This window comes from Bombyx mori, chromosome 22 (assembly GCF_030269925.1).
Source record: "Bombyx mori chromosome 22, ASM3026992v2".
NCBI classification, from domain to species: domain Eukaryota; kingdom Metazoa; phylum Arthropoda; class Insecta; order Lepidoptera; family Bombycidae; genus Bombyx; species Bombyx mori.
The window spans coordinates 7,641,629-7,660,089 of NC_085128.1; the positions used below are offsets into that span (position 1 = coordinate 7,641,629).

The 18,461-nt window shown below is 39.5% G+C and overlaps 2 protein-coding genes and 1 long non-coding RNA gene across 3 annotated transcripts in view; 1 reads left to right on the forward strand and 2 right to left on the reverse strand.

Annotated features, from left to right (window-relative positions):
- Positions 1-18,461, reverse strand: part of LOC101741124 (uncharacterized) — a 134,870-nt gene that overhangs the window by 31,774 nt on the left and 84,635 nt on the right. The window contains exon 2 of the mRNA XM_021351791.3: positions 11,346-11,920. Coding sequence (XP_021207466.1) covers positions 11,346-11,623 — 278 coding nt within the window. The 5' untranslated portion in view covers positions 11,624-11,920. The remainder of the gene's footprint in view (positions 1-11,345; positions 11,921-18,461) is intronic.
- Positions 2,455-6,124, reverse strand: LOC119630220 (uncharacterized). The gene is made up of 2 exons (XR_005246003.2): positions 5,928-6,124; positions 2,455-4,390 (listed from the first exon to the last, which is right to left on the reverse strand). It is a non-coding gene; the product is annotated as an uncharacterized LOC119630220 (long non-coding RNA).
- Positions 4,789-9,558, forward strand: LOC101740982 (uncharacterized). Its single transcript, XM_004931973.4, has 4 exons — positions 4,789-4,968; positions 6,447-6,622; positions 6,959-7,125; positions 8,860-9,558. The coding sequence occupies exons 1-4, from the start codon at positions 4,800-4,802 to the stop codon at positions 9,050-9,052; spliced, it is 705 nt and encodes a 234-aa protein (XP_004932030.3). The 5' UTR covers positions 4,789-4,799; the 3' UTR covers positions 9,053-9,558.

The window sequence follows — 18,461 nt, forward strand, 5'->3', positions numbered from 1 at the left end:
TAAAGTCATTAAATTATATATAAGTTTGAAGTCGTCGTGGCCTAAAGGATAAGACGTTCGGTGCATTCGTATCTAGCGATGCACCAGTGTTCGAATCCCGCAGGCGGGTACCAATTTTTCTAATGAAATACGTACTTAACAAATGTTCACGATTGACTTCCTCGGTGAAGGAATAACATCGTGTATTAAAAATCAAACCCGCAAAATTATAATTTGCGTAATTACTGGTGGTAGGACCTCTTGCGAGTCCGCACGGGTAGGTACCACCGCCCCCCGGGGGCGCCCGGTACTCGACTGTCGGTCCGGTGGTGGGGCGGTGCAAGGTGGCTCCTGTGCGCCGCCCACGGTGTATCTCCCGAAATGACGTCCTTCGGGATTTTCCCGGAGATGAAATCCCGTCTTATCATCAGGACGGGTACCGGCGAAGGCGCGCACTGCGGTACCGTAGGTCTGGTGTAGCCGGTGTGGTGGAGCTCGATGGGGTTTAGTCGTTCTGCGGGGCAAGTGCTTTGCGCGCCTTTTTCAAGGCATAGTCTCTTGCGAGGAATTCGGGGAGGTGGAGGACCTTGGCCCCCCTCGTCTCCCTCTTCTTCTCAGGAGGTGCCGGAGTCCGACATAACCCGGTTCGTTACCCCCCCGGGCCGGGTATCCGTAAATGGATTCCCCAGCGTTAAAAAAAAAAAAAGGTACCACCGCCCCTCCTGTTTATGCCGTGAAGCAGTAATGCGTTTCGGTTTAAAGGGTGGGGCAGCTGTTGCAACTATACCTACTAAGACCTTAGAACTTATATCTCAAGGTGTGTGGCACATTTACGTTGTAGATGTCTATGGGCTCCAGTAACCACTTAATACCAGGTGGGCTGTGAGCTCGTCCACACATCTAAGCAATAAAAAAAATAATTAAAGGGTAAATGACAATCGAACTTGTAAGTAGCTCAGTAACGATGTAGTATCGAGTAGATTTTTCAAACGAGTACGAATGTAAATTTTGGTAATGTTATACCAATAGGTGTTGGTTCTTTTTTAATGAGAGTGGACAAAAAACCTATCGCATGGCTAGTTATAAAAAAGAACATAAAAGCAAAAGTTAAAAATAAAAAAGAAGGCTATCGCCGACCGCACCGCACGCGTTGTACACGCACACGCCGCTTGTTTTGTCACATAAATATTTTTGTAGACTCTTGTTAATTTTCTACTAACTTACGAACTCTTACTGACGATCATATTCGTCGTTGCGCGAGTGGTATACCAGTTTTATGGACAAATTATTTAGAAGAGTGCCGTGTCAAGTCGTCAGGCCAGCCGCCGCCATTACGCGTCGTCCAGCAGTGACGTTGAATTCTGCAGCCTCTAAGAAGCTAGCGACGGGTTGGCAGATACGTCTACTCCTCATAACCTAGCCTCGGCCTACCCCTTTTTTTGTGCATCTTTAGCGATACTCGCTCCCGCAAAAACTTCCTTCCAAAAATATAGAACCAGCGCACCGCGCCGCGGTGAAAGTTTGTAAAGAGTTTTTCCCACTACGTACGTTTTTCAGAAGAGTATAAAAACATTTTGTGTACATGCCTTATGTAAAGTAAGCATTTGAGTAACTGAGATAGAAGGAGATGAATCTAACTATGTTGCAGAATTGTGTACCAAGCACGAATTCTAACTTACAACCCTAAAAAGTAAAAGTAACAAAGTTTTACTACAATACTTTTTTAATACAGTTGAAATGAACATTGTAACCAGAAATTCAGTGACTTTGTTGAACATCAACATTGTTATGGATATATTTATAGCATGACCTGTTAAATTAAAAATTTCGGATCGTTGACATACCTCAAGCGCTTAAGAAGGCGCGGATGATGGAATGATTTTCGATTGATGCCTAAAATTAATCAACGTCTGTTCAAGGGGACCGAAACGCCCCTACCAATTTGTTTAGTCATAAAGCCACGACCCTAATATCGGTAATCGTGAAAACGTTGTTTGTAGTCGTATCTTTAGTATGTTATATATTTAATGATGTAGGGAAGAGAGGTCACGCTTTGCTGCGACTGTGGCAAATTCTTATGTCAAACATGTGGCCGGTAGCCATCTACAACGCAAGGTATTTGACAGATGCCTGTATCTCGCTTACGACATTTTCAAGATAAGCTTGCATTTATACAAGTTGCGAACAATAACATTTGAACCATCGGTCTACCGAGCAATATCCTCCGCTCGGTAGAAGATCCTTTCGTCGTCTCAGCCTCCACTAACACATTACACGAATTTACTTAATACCATAAATATCTATATATTAATACGTGAAACAAAAACTTTGTATCCCTTTTTACGAAAATCGCGCCGACGGAGGAGTATGAAATTTTCCACACTTATAGAGAATGTAGAGAAGAAGTGCACAATGCTAATATTTTTTTAAAATAATGCATAAAAGATACATTAAATCAATAAAGAAAACATTACACACACTACATACCATTTATTTGACGCACACACGCATGCATACTATTTACTGTCAAACTTTTGTTCTTTTTGTTGTCAAATTGAGATTAGATTAAAATATATTGTTTGTCTTTGTTAATATTTTTTATAGTGTAGTCTTGGGGAAATTTGTGATTATAGAAGTATAACATACAATCATAATAGTGTACAAACTTACAATTCCAATTAATTATAGTCGAATTTCGACTACTGCGGGACCTCTAGTTTTAGTAAAAGCTCAATTAACAATATTTCGACTAGATCGCGTAACCCAATTCACGCGTAATTTACGCAATTTACCAATTTTTCTATAAGAATACTCATCGAACGCGTTTCCAAGAAATATTACCCCAATGAAGGAACAGATCTAATAAAAGGCAATAATGATAGTGTTTTGCGTATTTAATGGCGCAATAAGGTATTGTGAACACCCTGAAGCAGTCATACGCTTCGGTTTGTTAGGCGGTACAGCCCTGACACAATACAAATGAGACTACACCCCCTTTTGCATAAATGGATGGACAAGCTCACGACCCATCTGGTGCTAAGTGGTTACGGAGCCCATAGAAATTAACAACGTAAATGCGGCTACCCGCCTTGGGACATGAGTTCTAAGTCTCCGTTTTTAGAACTGTTGTTGCAATCTTAAAACCGTAACACATTACTGCTTTACAGCAGCAGCAATAGGTATCTTGCAGTGCCCTTAAATCAGCTCGCCCTAACTATGTATAAAAAAGGAACATTTACACTCATAAACATTAAAATGCTGTATACCAAAAAAAAAAATTAATGTAAAATCCACCGACTATAACAGCCGACTGCTTATAACTTACTTACGACCACAATCAGATCTCGAGTATAGTTTACATGGATCACAACGCGCCGCGCCGCATTGACCTATTTATGTGGCGACTATTATATACAGCGTGTTGCGGATTCTATTGCAAAGCTAATGTTATCTGTGGGTAATTAATGTTCGATTGTGCAGGCTATTAGATGATTATGTTAACACGATCGTTTTAATGGAATATGTGGTTCGTGCACTAAATCATAGCTAGGGGTATTTCATGTTGATCAAAATCCTCCTCCTTGCGTCGGTTTCCTCATTACTGAGGGTCGTGGTCATGGCCTTGAAACAGTTTGTTTTTTGTAATGCACCGCCATCTGTTCCTATCTGCAGCTGAGTGCAGAGCATCGTGCACTGTTGTATCAAGGGCTGCACAAATATGGTCCGTCCAACGGGTCGAGCTCCTGCCTCTTGGTCGCATAACCTCGACCTTTCCAGTGACCACAAATTTCTCCAAGTTGATCAAAATCAAGGTATGTATATATTCGTAGTCTGTACGGCACGTTATTTGCTACACGCATTTGCCAAAACTCATTAGCTTTTGTAACTTCGAGACCTGTCCGCCTCTTGTTCAATATGGAGTTATAAGCTGCCACGCAGGAGCAGTTAGGACGAGCGTTAGACCAAGCCTAGCTAGATATAAGTTAAATAGATGATTATCGAAAATGATCCACTTTTCATCGCCAGTAACAAAGCGGTTCGAAATCCCTTCATTTATGTCAGCGCTATTGCGTTAGCGATCATTCAGTTCGTGCGGCACCCATTTGTCAGGCTGCTTGTCTAAAACCGCTGCTAACTAAGCCATTTACCACCAGCTTCTACGGTCGCCTTAATTCGTCGTGAAGACAATAGTTTTTAGACGACCGCGACATGTTTTTTTTTTTAGATTTAAATATCCAGAACGGAAGCCTTTAAACCAATAACAGACCGTGCGTTCGTTTGTAAGTAATAGGTGCACCAGATATTAAACTTCATATATTGTGTATATCCGTCATTGAGGTAGCGTAGTGTTTATGCCGCATTGCTATCATGATGAAACTGGTCCTCCGAAATTACTTGTAATTTAAATGACCTGACGACAATAAAAATGTGATGAAACCAAAACACTAAGTAAAGTAATGAACTAGAATTCCATATTTTTTGTAGTACATATAGTTGAAATTTTTTTTTAACGATAACTTGAAACAACTAGAAACTGTAAAAGTATGGCTGTGGTTAAACTAATATATCCTAATGAACAACTTTTACAAATTAAAGAGAAAATTCTAATTAAGCCCACTGTGTACCACCTATATAATAACAAGTAGCAATGAACATGGTACGTGTACAAACTATACATTATCTAACAGAATCATAGATAGTTACGACAGTAAACTGTATTGGAAACATTCAGTATCAATTCACTCCTTGAATATTGCGGGGATCGATTGAAATTTAAAATCTTAAAGCCGTTTGTGTATTCGCAGTGCACTCGCAATAAAATGTCTTCTCGGGAGTACCCTAAAGTGTGGAGTCGTTTCGAGCGTACTATCCAAGGAGACAGAACATTACAGTTTGAAATAGAAGATATACCGGAGTCGATGTGGAGTACCGCAGTGGAGTTCATGCTCGGAAATTATATTAGAGAAGATGTCTGGTGGTCAACGGCGGGTGATTCAGTTTTTATCGACCATACTCACTTTTGAAAATATGCAGTTGAAGAAAATTCATAAATAAAATTAAATAAACTCATAAAATTTATATGAATAATTGTGTTCTTTGTTTGTTTTTAGTGGTTTTAACGTTCGAACTTCGCTAATCCGTTTTACTTGAAAATTGTTTTAATTTTAAAATTCACCGATTTTTAGATTATATTATAATCGATAGAAACATACACACGACTGTTATATTCGTTTATGTTTTATAAAAAGTACAAAGGCTGTGGCGCTACGCCAACTAAAGCTCCGCGAAAATAGAGATCCAGTCGGAAGCCAGGAGATCTTAATGTCTTTCAACCAAATAAATCTATCTTTTAACCAGACGACACGAGAAAGTGAACCTGGTCTCCTTTAGCTAATAAATGCGCTTATTACTATTTCTTCCCTATCTTCATAATTTCGATGCTAGTTTTTGCTATTTAATATTACTGAAAAAGTGGATTGTGAGCTAGCGTCAACATTTTTGCTGGCGTAAATAAATATACGCCTTAATCGTCGATACAAAGAACATACATATTTTTTTCTGAATTAACTTTTTTATTTTTTATTTAAAATCTAAGTTTCCTAAATCAGTTCTGAAACCTTATGAAGATCGGAATTCTCAGATTGTCCGAAAATAGAATTATGTTCTAACATCTTTTTTTTTTCTTCTTTCTTGCGTTTAGTAAATCCTATGACGGTGAAAGCTTCTCACGCAAGAAAATACGTAAGTCATTAGCAGGAGCACGACCCGAGTCGCCCAATTACGGCAGAGCCAGAGCAAAAACCCTAAATGCGATGTCATTAGACACCCTTTTCGCAGCACTCGAACCGGATTTTCAAACTCTGAGCTTTGTTTTACATCGGGAGATAGCCACTCTGAAATACTGCTCGAACAAGAAAACGCTACTAAAAAGCAGTGGACCCGAATACCTCCGTTTGTATACATTCCGTCGAGTATCTAATTAATCGTTAAAGAGAAATCCGGGGACTATAAAATTTCACTTCACACTCAATTAAAACAAAGTTAACAAAGTAATTACAATTTCAACGAGCAAAATTTGTATACAATGATTTAAAAAGCAAAAACACTGACAGCAGTCAATGTTAATTTTTTTGAAAACATTTTTTCAGAATATGACTTTACAATAAAAGGTGAATTTAGGATGTAGAGTTGAGCCAAATCTATACTAATATATAAATCTACAGTGGTTTTTACGGATGTTCCGTTATAACTACTGAACCATGCATCTGATTGACTTGAAACTTGGTATCCATGTAGAAAATATATATACTTAATGGATATGCTAATATTGATATGAGTGTGGAACTCCCTAATAACAATGACAACAAATAATAATGTTAATTTTAAATGCCCCAGCGAAGCCCGCGAATACAGCTAGTCAGTAATAAAATGACAACAAAACAATTAATCAAAATCGATATTGACAGGGACAGCACAGAACATGGATGCTGTTCAGGAGTATCGCGTGTTGCTGACATCGATCATTAAGCAGAAAGCGAGCGTCGCTTGCTTCCTCGCTGAAGGAGACGGCTCCGGGCGAACGCTTGTTGGCGTTAACATGTGCTTGCCTCAGGAAAAAGGACGCTTCGTTGATCACAAACCGGTAAACCCATTGTCACACGCAGACTTGCTCCCATATCAATTTGAAAATCGTGTTTGTTAAGCACGATGATAAAATTTAATTAAGGATTCAAATATTTGGCATTGTTTTATTTCAATCTATTGTTTCGTAGTAAATTTGTTCGACCTAGTTTCTTGTGTCTAGGAACGTTCGCCTGACCTACCTGCGAGCTAAAAGGTTTTCGGTGTTTTCAATTGAATTAATTATTAAATTCTGCTGTCTCTTATTATAATACTCTGCTCTTTCCTGCGTTTGGCTGATTTTTGGTTTCGCCTTATTAAATCCCAATGTTAATAAATCATAACAATTATTTCGCAGCCAAAGACCAAGGCGGGTTTATTGTCCCTCCGAATGCTCGCCGAGGCAATGAAAGTGACAGCAATTTATGACAAATACGACGTGAATGAATATCTCATGGGAGCTGGGCTCTCAGTCACGCCTGAATACAGAGGCCTTGGTATCGCCGTCGAGTTACTTAGAGCAAGGTATGTGTTAACTGTATTAAGTGGGATAATTAATTACCTACGCTCGAGCTGTTCTCGTGTACCCAATGCTTGTGTTACGGATTAATATCAGATCAAATTTTAAGCATTAGTTTATTATTAAACTAGGAATAAGAAATCGGCATCGTGAGAGATCTATTCTATACTAGCAGACCCGGCCACACGTTGCTGTGGCTAAGGTTTTTGTTTCTAAATAACACGTGGCCGACTATGCTAATACCAAAAATTAACAAAGTAAGAACAATTGGATTTCACTGTATTGCGTTTACTACGAAATAAATTTCACTTATACTTTAGCCTCAGCAACACAGTGGCACAGTTTTTGCCATTAAATTGTAGCTTATATGAAACGTTGGTATTTTGAATACAGCGCTATCTATGAGATCTTAATGTCAGACAGTATTACAATTGTCTGTAAAAACTGATTTAATTCTATGGCTTAAGTTGGAACAAAATACACATTAAAAAAAAGTATCGCGTACATGTCACGTTGTTACGTGACACGTAATTTATATATATTATGATTATAGCAATTCTAAAAATAATAAGTAACAATCATAATTTAATAAATTGGTGTCGAATACGAAAATACCGCTATCCATCTTCAAACATGACATTAAACTATGTAATCCAGGATTGGATTCAAAATCAAATATCTATATTATATGTTTCATCACACAAAGAATAAAACTAGACCTAGACCGTTGTTTATTATCCATTTTGGACTATATGATTTTGTTTACTACAAAAAAGAAAAATGTCATTTTGAACTAACTTTACTATTTTACGGCTAGAGATAAAAGAATGAGATCTAGGACCAAGTTTCTGATACGAAACGTCCGCTTTCATCTACAATACCGTTTGTCACTCTCACGATGCCCACACTAATCTCAACCCTTTTCTTTTACTCTCGTATCTTATTTGATTCTGGATTTTGTGAAAGATTTTTAGTTTGTTTCTATTTTATATTTATTATTTATATTACCTAAAAGTTTTTCTCTCGGTAACTCATCATCTACTAGATTAGCATAAGATCAATCAATATTGATTTGCCTTCGAACTTTGAAATTGAATAATAAAACAAAGGAATCAGATCTGACATTAAAAATAAAGTTATGGACAACGAAAAAATATATAATCTGTGCCTGGAACAGTAACAATATAATGTTGTTCAACTTAGTTTAGTTTTGGTTTCGGTACAACAGTGAACGTATTGGAAACTTTGTTTTTATCGGAATGGCCAAGCCACGTATTTATAAATTCTAGAAAAACTTAAAGGAATAGTGTTTTAATAGGGATGAAGTACATAGATAGCGCCATAATTTAAGCCGTATAAAATTGGTGACGCTTATGCCGAAAAACTGGGAAATAAACCATTTGTTTGATACTTGATAAAATTGCTATAACGATCAATCTATCTCTTTTTATTACTAACCAACCACATAATAAAATCTATAGATCTAAATTCGGTCTCTAAAATAAAATACTACTAGCACCCAATAACAAAAAACTCGAATAACCTTACTTATATCAAAAAAGATAAATTATATAAATTAACGTTGAATAATGTATATTTTATTGACATCGTTTTTCTTTTCTTCTTTCTTTTTTAACAAACAAAAATTGTCGGCCGTTCTTATCTTCAGATTATAAACTGCATCCTGCATCTTAAGATCTAGCTGAAAACCTATTTTATTTGTTTTTTTTTTCTTGCAGAATAAATCTAGCCAGGGAATTACGGTTTCGTGTAACTGGTGGTATCTTTACCGGCCAAAGAGCGCAGAACTCTGCAGAAAAAGCCGACATGGAATGCGTCTATAAAATATCATATAAGGATTTCGGTAAACGGTGCAATATCAAATTTAATACCGACACAAAGGAGTTGAAATTCTATGCCATAAGAACATAAGATACAGTTTATTTATTTCGAACCTTATTGAGAATCATCGATCGACACTGTTTCTCGTTTTTTTCTCAAGAACTGTCACCGTCAAAAGTCATAACACAGCGATTAAATAGCTTACTCATTAAAAAATATTAAATTAGAATAAAATATTTAAAATTTTTGCTTTTCCAATGTTATAGTTAAATCTAAGTTATATGTTATTTCATATAGACAACTATTAGACAACAACATTATTAGATATATTAATAGACAACCCGTAATTTCCAACTGTTGTAAAATGGAATTGATCTCAGTAGTAAAAATTTGTAAATTTATTCACCCAAACTAAGAAGTCTATTATTATGGCGATCCTGAGATTAACGGATGAGATAGAATCAAGTCCCCATTTATATTGAATGGTGGACACTATTAAAATTCGAGGTGTGTAATAAATTCGTAGTGCAAGTATTATAACTGCAATTAAATATATAATATGAAATACTCATCGTTTTGTTGCATTACTCAAATAAAATACCTTCATATTCGGATCGCGTTCAGTATTTTATTTTAGCTGTTAATTATTTATTTAAATCTGCAAGGTAATAATAAATCTTGCTAGTAATAGCAATATTACTAATAATAAATTCACTTCATCACTCGATCTAAATGCAAAAGTAGCTTTGAGTTAAAAACAAAAATCAATTTTGGTAATCTCGTGTTTTCAAAACTGGGTAGCAAAAACATTAGATAATACATGGAATGGGTTTAAATTATACTATTCGCAAACAATTATTGTTAGAAGTGACACGTCCAAGTTCCTTTACAATCTTGATCGTGACATTCCCATTTCGCTACGTGACAAAAGTTATTGGGCGTACCGTTGAAACAAGATAAATCCTGCAGGAAAATATCTGAGCCAATGCTACCAATATTAACGAACAATTTAACGAATGGCTTCAATCCAATTTTAGATATTCGCGCTGAAAATATTCGACTTTGTCTAATACCGTTGTAGGTTTACAGCTCATCTGATTGTTAGAAGTTACCATCGGTCAGAGATATATTCTTTACGTTAACACGAATACATGCAACATTTAAATGTTTTACCTAAATTACAGTTTTCATGATCACGGGAGTGTTTTCGAAATCTGTAATTGTGAATACCTAAAAATCAAATATTATATCGAATATATATATGTATAAGTTAGCGCTTTTTATTCTTTGTTAATATGTCTCTATTTTTCTTCCTTCGAATATCACGAAAAGCGTGCAGAGCCGAATTTAAAACTGCTATGGGTTTTATTGATCTCGCTACCAAAGCGGAAATTGAAGAATTATGCATAACATCACGTTTTTGATTACCAATTATACCAAAGCGTGTGAACGCGTATTTCAAATAGGTACATTCAATATTTGACACGGGTGGAACCGCAATAATCAGATTGTTATACAAAATAAGCAAGTACATATTACGAATTTTAGTTTCAATTAAAGATAAGTTAAATAATTGTTTTTATAATATAAAACGTTATATTTGGTAGATAGCGGCTTGACTAGCATTCCTGCCATTCATGAGTGGTGTTAACAACTCACTATCAGGTAGAAGGTACGAACTCCTGTTTGTAATGGAAGTAATAAAAAAGTTCATAAGAAATTTCGACCAGATATCTAACAAAAAGTCAAATTCGTCAACTAAACCTTTCCGGTTCGAACCCAGTAACTTCGATGCGTTACAATCAAATAGAACAACTTCTACGATAACCATAATGTGTTTCGCCTCGCACAGAACATGTATTGCCTTGTCGGAAATCGAAACTTCAGAATGGTTCTGTTTCTGGACTATTCTTGACGCAATAAAGCGAAGATTGATCGCCGAGTGAATAGACTGTGTTGGTTATTTCGCCTTTGTAATAAAACACGATAGTTTGAAATGGTTTTTATAATTAAACTAGCTTTTGCCCGCGACTTCGTCCGCGTGGAATAGTTACTTTGGCGTATATCTCCATATAGCGTAAGCTCTCAAAAGGGAAGAATACCCCGATTTTTAAACATTCTTTATTGGTGCTCCGCTTGGTCCTATTGGTCTTAGCGCAATATTATGTAGCCTTCCTCAATAAATGAGCTATCTGATATGGACAGAATTTTTCAGACCAATAGTTGCTGAGATTAGCGCGTTCAAACAAACAAACTCTTCAGCTTTATAATATTATATGGATTGAATACTTTTATCGTTTCACATGGGATCGTCAATTAAATCTTGTATTAAATTTTCATGCATTTATTTAAAACGAAAGTATTAGGTAGCTAAAGTACGTACCTTTCATCTTCTGGCAACTCGATGTAAAGGGGGAGTAGTGAAATGTTGCGCAGGTAAAGCGGGTAGTCGGCGGCCAGGTGCGTCTGTGCAACTTCCGCGAGAGATCGGTTGAACGCGCGCACGACGGCGGAGGCCGAGGGAGGCGCAGCGATGCCTAAGTAGAAAGCGGCGCGCGCGTCCGCTTGTAGCACGCGGAGCTCGCGACCAGCAGTGGTCGCCGCGAACACCGCGAACCAAGCCGCATAAATGCACCATGCTGCGTAAAGCGCCGACCGCATCACGCCGTGCGCCAATCTCACCGACGCACGCGCCCCGCCCTCCCCCCACACCGCGCCGCCATACCTCACACCCGCGCAACACCATCCACGCTGGGCGCGCTACCCGCCGTTCTTCATTTGCCACTTCAACAACAATCAATAGGGGCCAATGGTTAAAATTCTTCGGTTAAAAGGGAAAAAAAACAATCCAAAAGTTATTTATCTGTAGCACGAGCTTGGACGGCAATTAAATAACCACCAATCTCAATCTTCTTTCGTTTGGCAATACTCATTTCTTATCTTCTACGTGGGTGAAACCTGCAACAAAACGATACTAATCATAGATTGTTCATTTCTGTTTTTAATGGGGTTTTTTTTTCTAAGTTCTATGCCCTTTATTCAGTTTAATTGAAATCGAATAATTTAATTTTTACTCTCAAAATAATGTTTGATAAGATTGAACCATCGAGCTTAATTCACCCTTCGACCCCAGCTTGCGAACACTTGTCGCAACACGGCCTATTTATTTCGACGAAAAAGCGTCTTTAGTTAATGTCCTTCATTAATTATTTTAGATGTGCTTAGGAAGCGACACGCGAGGAGACATAAGACATGTTCCTGTAAAATATATCAAAGATTAATTTATTGAATCCATGAGAATGTTTTTCCTTTATAATCTTAAGTCTGGGCTAACATTGTAAATATGACGCTTATTAGGCTATTAATATCTGGAAAGAGATTACGATAAATTATGGAATATACAATATTCATCTTCGCATTATTATTTTGAATTGATTCTCAACAGCCCCTTGCCAGTAACTTGACCGAGTTAATTGTAATTGAATTTGGCACCACAAAATTGAGGTTAATTTTAGTGACATAACTATGTCCTTAGCTATTAAGAGCTAGCCCCACCCTTCCTAAAACAATTACATAAATTACATCAGTTTTAATACCAAATTAATAGTTGTTTCATTTATATTAATGTGTTTACCAATTTGGGTTTCTGGAAATGATCCTGTCTGATCAAGCATTGAATTTTCTAAATCGTATTTTTTTGTTGTGGAAAAAGGCAATTTTTATATACGGAGCCCTGTTAATTTCATCTTATTTCTCTACCTATTCGTCCGTAGATACCATAGCTATAATTTTCAGAGTTCTGATACAGTCTAATTATAGTAAATTTTAGCTAGAAAACTGTATTTTACTAACTATTTAGCACATAATAACAATAATGAATTTACGAAATAATAATAATTAGAAGAGGCACCAATATAAGTGAGAAAAGAAATCCAGTGTAGGTACATGAGTATACTGGACAGCAATAAGTATGATGTCTTTTAAATGACCACAGTAAAGAGGTTTCTAAATAGCCTCTCTGTCTACGGTTAATAAAATTGGTGCATGGTCCGGCACTTAAACACCTTTATGGCGAATGCTTTCTTAGTACTAGTCCGGTTCGTAAATTGTTGCCTAACTGAGTATCGGATGGTATCAAATGTTAACGGTAGACAGCAGCTTGGATTTGCTCCTGGAATTGCTGACATCCATGAGCGACGCATACCTTTTTTTTGCTTTGATGAGTGGACGAGCTCACAGCCCACTTGGTGGTTACTGAAGCCCATAGACATCTACAACGCAAATGCGCCACCCACCTTGAGATAAAAGTTCTAAGGTCTCAGTATAGTTACAACGGCTGCCCAACCCTTCAAACTGAAACGTATTCTGAAACGTATTACTGCTTCACGGTAGAAATAGGCAAGGCGGTGCGGACCGTGCGGACTCACAAGAGGTCCTACCACCAGTAATTACGCAAATTATATTTTTTACATAATGGGGAATCCATTAGGTGGACTGTATGCTCGTTAGCTTATAAATGCAATAAAAAAATTGCATTATAACTATAATTGTTTCAAAGGACACTCGCCATATGGACATGAAAATTAAGCTAAATCAAAATTGAGTTTCTAAGTTTAAATACCGGTTATGACTTAACCTATATTTAAGAAACGTTAGTAATGAAATTGCAATTAGCGTTACAATTAAAAGCAATCGTCAAACCGCGATTTCAGCACTAACATTCACATGACTAATAGAATAGTTTGTAACAATTCGTAATGGATGTTCGTTATTTTATAAACTCGTGTTTAACAGCGTGAACATTTGCAGATGTATTATTCTTTTAAGATTTTAATCGATTCATCATAACTTGTTGTTCATAAATCAAGCTTGACAATCCTTAATTCCGAGTAATGTTTGTTATTGAAAAATGTTCATAAATGTGTTTTGGATTCAGTTATAATACATAATAACAATGATCGAAAATAAGTCACGCAGTGTCATCTGGCTCCAAATTAGGACTACATACGATTATATACGTTTAAAAATAAATACTATGTACTACATATATTTATTTATTTATTCAACTTAATGCACATAAGTACAATGGCGGACTTAATGCCTGAGGCATTCTCTACCAGTCAACCAAGGGTGGTGTAGAGAATCCTGTGGTGTATATAATAACTTGACTAGACTTTGAGAGAACTCATATCTCTAGTTATGTGGTGGCATTTGCGTTGTGGACTTCTGTGACTTCAGGACTTCTTAACAACAAGAGGGCCGTGACATATCTAACTAATAAATAAATAAAAGTGATTTTCTTAATAGGGTGAGTGAAAAATTTATAAAGTCACATGCCGTTAACTTATTGATAATTACAATTAGACACTTTTTTTTCCATAAATGTGTTTTGCTAATCGTCCAGTCAAATCAACTAGTTCACATTTTCTAATGTGTTTTTGGAAATTTCAACGCGGTGCAATATAGTAGCGTATATCCAAAACTTTCAAAACATGTAAATTTCGTGAATACTCTCCCTTGAAACTTTTGGAATCGATACTCCAACAACTTTGAGTACCACGAAAGATTCAAACCGAGCGCTGGATTTGAAATCAACGTGAATTGTTTTGAATTTTTTTCTTCATTTTGGTTATTCCTTTTATTTTAAAATGAACGACTGTTACTAAAAAGATTTAAAATAGGTAGTGTGAATTGAAAGTATAATAATAAGTAATAAATGTATTCTGTGGTATTCACAGAAAAAAAAGGGATGGTTTATTCATGGCTAAGCGCGGTTTAAAATAAGTATATTATTCAAATAATTAATTGAAATCGATCGACATATTTCTTAAAACAGTTTAAATATTTATAGTCTCTATATTTATTTTTATTTAGATTAATGATTTTACTGTCTTGCCTGTGATTTTTCACGTAGATTTAGGCAATAAAAAACATTGTTATTTAATGGTTAGGCAGCGTCATATAGAAGAGGAACTAAACGTCCTTATATTTTTATCTGAACGTTATTTAATGTATTATGTGCTCGTAACGGCTCCATTTTTAATGATCTCTTAAAAAAATCACAAATGTTATCGTCAAACAATTTTCCTCTTCTCATTTTAAGAAACTCAATCAAAATACGTTACGCCCATGTCTCAATAACGATAGAAAAAAGCTTCGCGTTACAGCTGCTTTGTTCAATTTTTTTATGACATTTTATATTTCGTGCTTCATAAAATGTGCTCAAGAAACTTATTTTCGGTGTTCGCCCACAAACGGGTACGGTTTATTTATTTTACCGACAATGTCGAGAAACACAACAAGTATTAAGTACATTTGTCACTATAATATCTTAATTTTTCAGGGTTATATACCTTTTTTGTCTTTTTTTTTTGCTTAGATGGGTGAACGAGCTCACAGCCCACCTGATGTTAAGTGGTTACTGGAGCCCATAGACATCTACAACGTAGACGCGCCACCCACCTTGAGATACAAGTTCTAAAGTCTCAGTATAGTTACAACGGCTGCCCCACCCTTCAAACCGAAACGCATTACTGCTTCACGGCAGAAATAAGCAGGGCGGTGGTACCTATCCGCGCGGACTCACAAGTGGTCCTACCACCAGTATGTCTTTTTATAATACTAAAGATTTTCTAACAGTTTTTATGATTAGCTTAGAGTAACAGCTACTTGTATTAGAAGGTTTTTTAAAGTTGTAAATAGTGTTTTCGAAGGATTCGTAAATTGTTAATATTAACTTTTGTGTCCTATGGTCTTACGATTCGCTAGAGACACCGCAGAATCACCTCCAACCCTCTCACGGTCGTCGAGGTCAACGTATCCATTAACTGGATATAACATCAACCCCACACTTCAACCTGGAAATATATAACTGCTATGCGGGGAAAATGAGCACAATGATGATGCTACCAAAAGTTGGCTACAACCCTATATTTGAAGACTTAAACTAGTAATAATTGGAGAAATAGTATTTAATTGAAGACTAAGGACTTTAATGGAAAAAAGAAATTGCTAGGAATAGTAAAGTACTTTTAATGTTTTATCTCCTTTCATTCATATTAAAGATAGTAGCTGTAATAGTAAGCTTTTAATAAGCTTCCATTTATGGGACAAAAATTACATTATCAATTAGCTGGATAAGAAAGGTAATGAACTACTTACTACAACTGGTAACAAATTATAATGTCATAATGGTGCAAATAGCTTTAAATTTCCTAAATTGTTTTTCAAATAGGGATAAATATGTCCTTGAACTATTACACGATTTCTCAAGCATACTTTACCCCTTTTAGAAACAATTACCAGACTCCAACTACTTTATATGTATCTTTTTTCTTCAAGGTTAATTAGAATCATTTTTACAATAATTTTAGCAAACTAATATTTTTTTCTAGTAATGAATATAAGACTAGATCACTGAAGCATGATTTCAAATTAAAATACCTAATCACAGTGCAGAATCGCATCTAACATACTTCCGTTGCTGCTCGTTGTTAGGAAGGCCCTTTTTTTTTTTTTTTTTTTTTTTTTTCGGGCCGGGGGCCGAACCTCCTACGAGGTCCCCGCGCCTAGGGGGCGCGCGGGGTATGTGAGACTCAACGATCTGCAGGTGTTGAGAGCAGATCGCGGGCCCAAGGATTTTAGGGCCCACCCACTAAACGACTCCCCTGCACTCTTACACCCGACGTCCGATCTCCGTCCGGGGTCAGAACCCGTTCAGAGTAGGGGGGTTCCCGCGGTCAACACTACAACCAGACACGCGGCGCCACCCCGAGGACGCCCGACCGACGGGTCGTCGAGGCGATAGTCGACGACCAACGACGTCGGTCTCCGCGGTACGGCGGCCCTACCAGGCCGCCCGGGCGGTGCCGCTGGTGTTCCGGGATACCCCGCTGGGCCAGAACCAGCCTGCCGGGTCGGAACGCGATACACCGCCGACCGGGTTGCTCTTCAACAGTATGTTCGGCGACGACAGCGACGACGAAAATGCGGACCGCATCGCAGTCCGCAGCCGCCGACGCGCCGTCCCGTCCTCCTGGTGCCAGCGCGCTAGAGTGACGGTAGCGTGCGGCGCAGCCTCAACCCCCTTAGGTCGCCCCGTGACCATCACCGGGAGGAGACTGCCTCCTCATAGGGGCTGGAGCTGGACAAACGCCCTCCTCCGAACCCCGGCTCGACGGCGGCGGCACGGCGCCGAGAGGGAAGAAGAGCTCTCCCTCTCCCGTTCCGCCGCCTCCTTCTGCGAGATGGTGGACTCGCAGAAGTCGAGCATCGCCTGCCAGGACTCGTCGCTGCCAAGCATCGTAGCCACGACGGTCGGAAGCGACAAGTCCGGTCCTATATTTGCAACGAGGACGCGGCGCTGCTCCGCGAAAGCGGGGCAGTACGCGAGCGTGTGCTCCGCCGTGTCCTCGTTGCAGCCACTGCAGTGGTGGCACTTCGGCGTCGGCTCCCTCCGGGCGACAAGGTGCAGGTAGCGACCGAAACAGCCGTGTCCCGTGAGCACCTGTGTCGCTCGGAAGGTGAGACGTCCTCGGTCGCGATTCACCCATTCCGAGAGGACCGGGCGGATCGCCTCGACGGTCCGTCGCCCGTAGGCGGGGTCCGCCAGGCGGCGAGACCACGCCTCGAGCACGGCACGCCGAGATTGAAGCTTCCGCGCTCGAACTTCCGCCGCCCCGGGACGCGGCTCCCCCCTGGAGCGGAGATCGCATCGCCACGCGTAATCCGCAGCGAGCGCCTCCGCTTCCAGGTCCCAGGGAGGCGTCCCAGCTAGCACGCACGCCGCCTCAAACGAGACGGTGCGGTATCCACGAACCGCCCTGACCGCAATCGCGCGCTGCGGACGTCGCAACGCCGCAACGTTGTCGCGGGTCAGGGCGTGGCACCACACGGGAGCCCCGTACAGTGCCATCGACCGCACCACCCCCGTGTAGAGGCGGCGCACCACCAAGTCAGGCCCCCCGACGTTCGGCAACAGCCGACTCAGCGAGCCGGCAGCCGCCATCAGTCGGGAACCTAATCTTTCAAAGTGAGCGCGGAAGCTCCAACGACCGTCCAGTACGAGACCGAGGTACCGCAACCCGGTTGCCTCGATCTCGACGCGAACGCCTCCGATCACGAGGTGGGCCCCCTGAGGCGGCGCTCTCCGGGCCCCGTGAAACAACAGGGCCTGGGATTTATCGAGCGCCACCTCCAGACCCAGCCTTCGGATCCTGCCGATGACGAAGGCCACCCCCGCGCAGGAAAGACGGGCAGACTCTCGCAAGTCCCTCCCCCGGGCCACGACCAAAGTGTCGTCCGCGTAACAAACTACGCTCAGACCCGTGAGAGGAGCACTTAGGGCGCTACGCAGGACCCAGTCGTAGCCGATGTTCCACAAGAGAGGGCCAAGGACCGACCCCTGTGGAACACCGCGCTGGACGGGGAAGCGGAGCACCGCCCCACCGTGCCCGGTGCACACGACCGACCTGTCCTCGAGGTAGGACCCGATCAGCCG

Bases quoted from the DNA above. Each gene is read 5' to 3' on its own strand.
- LOC101740982 (XM_004931973.4), top strand. From the start codon at position 4,800: ATGTCTTCTCGGGAGTACCCTAAAGTGTGGAGTCGTTTCGAGCGTACT. The intron at 4,969-6,446 runs GTGATTCAGTTT...CGATATTGACAG, and splicing joins TGTCTGGTGGTCAACGGCGG to GGACAGCACAGAACATGGAT. The intron at 6,623-6,958 runs GTAAACCCATTG...ATTATTTCGCAG, and splicing joins GCTTCGTTGATCACAAACCG to CCAAAGACCAAGGCGGGTTT.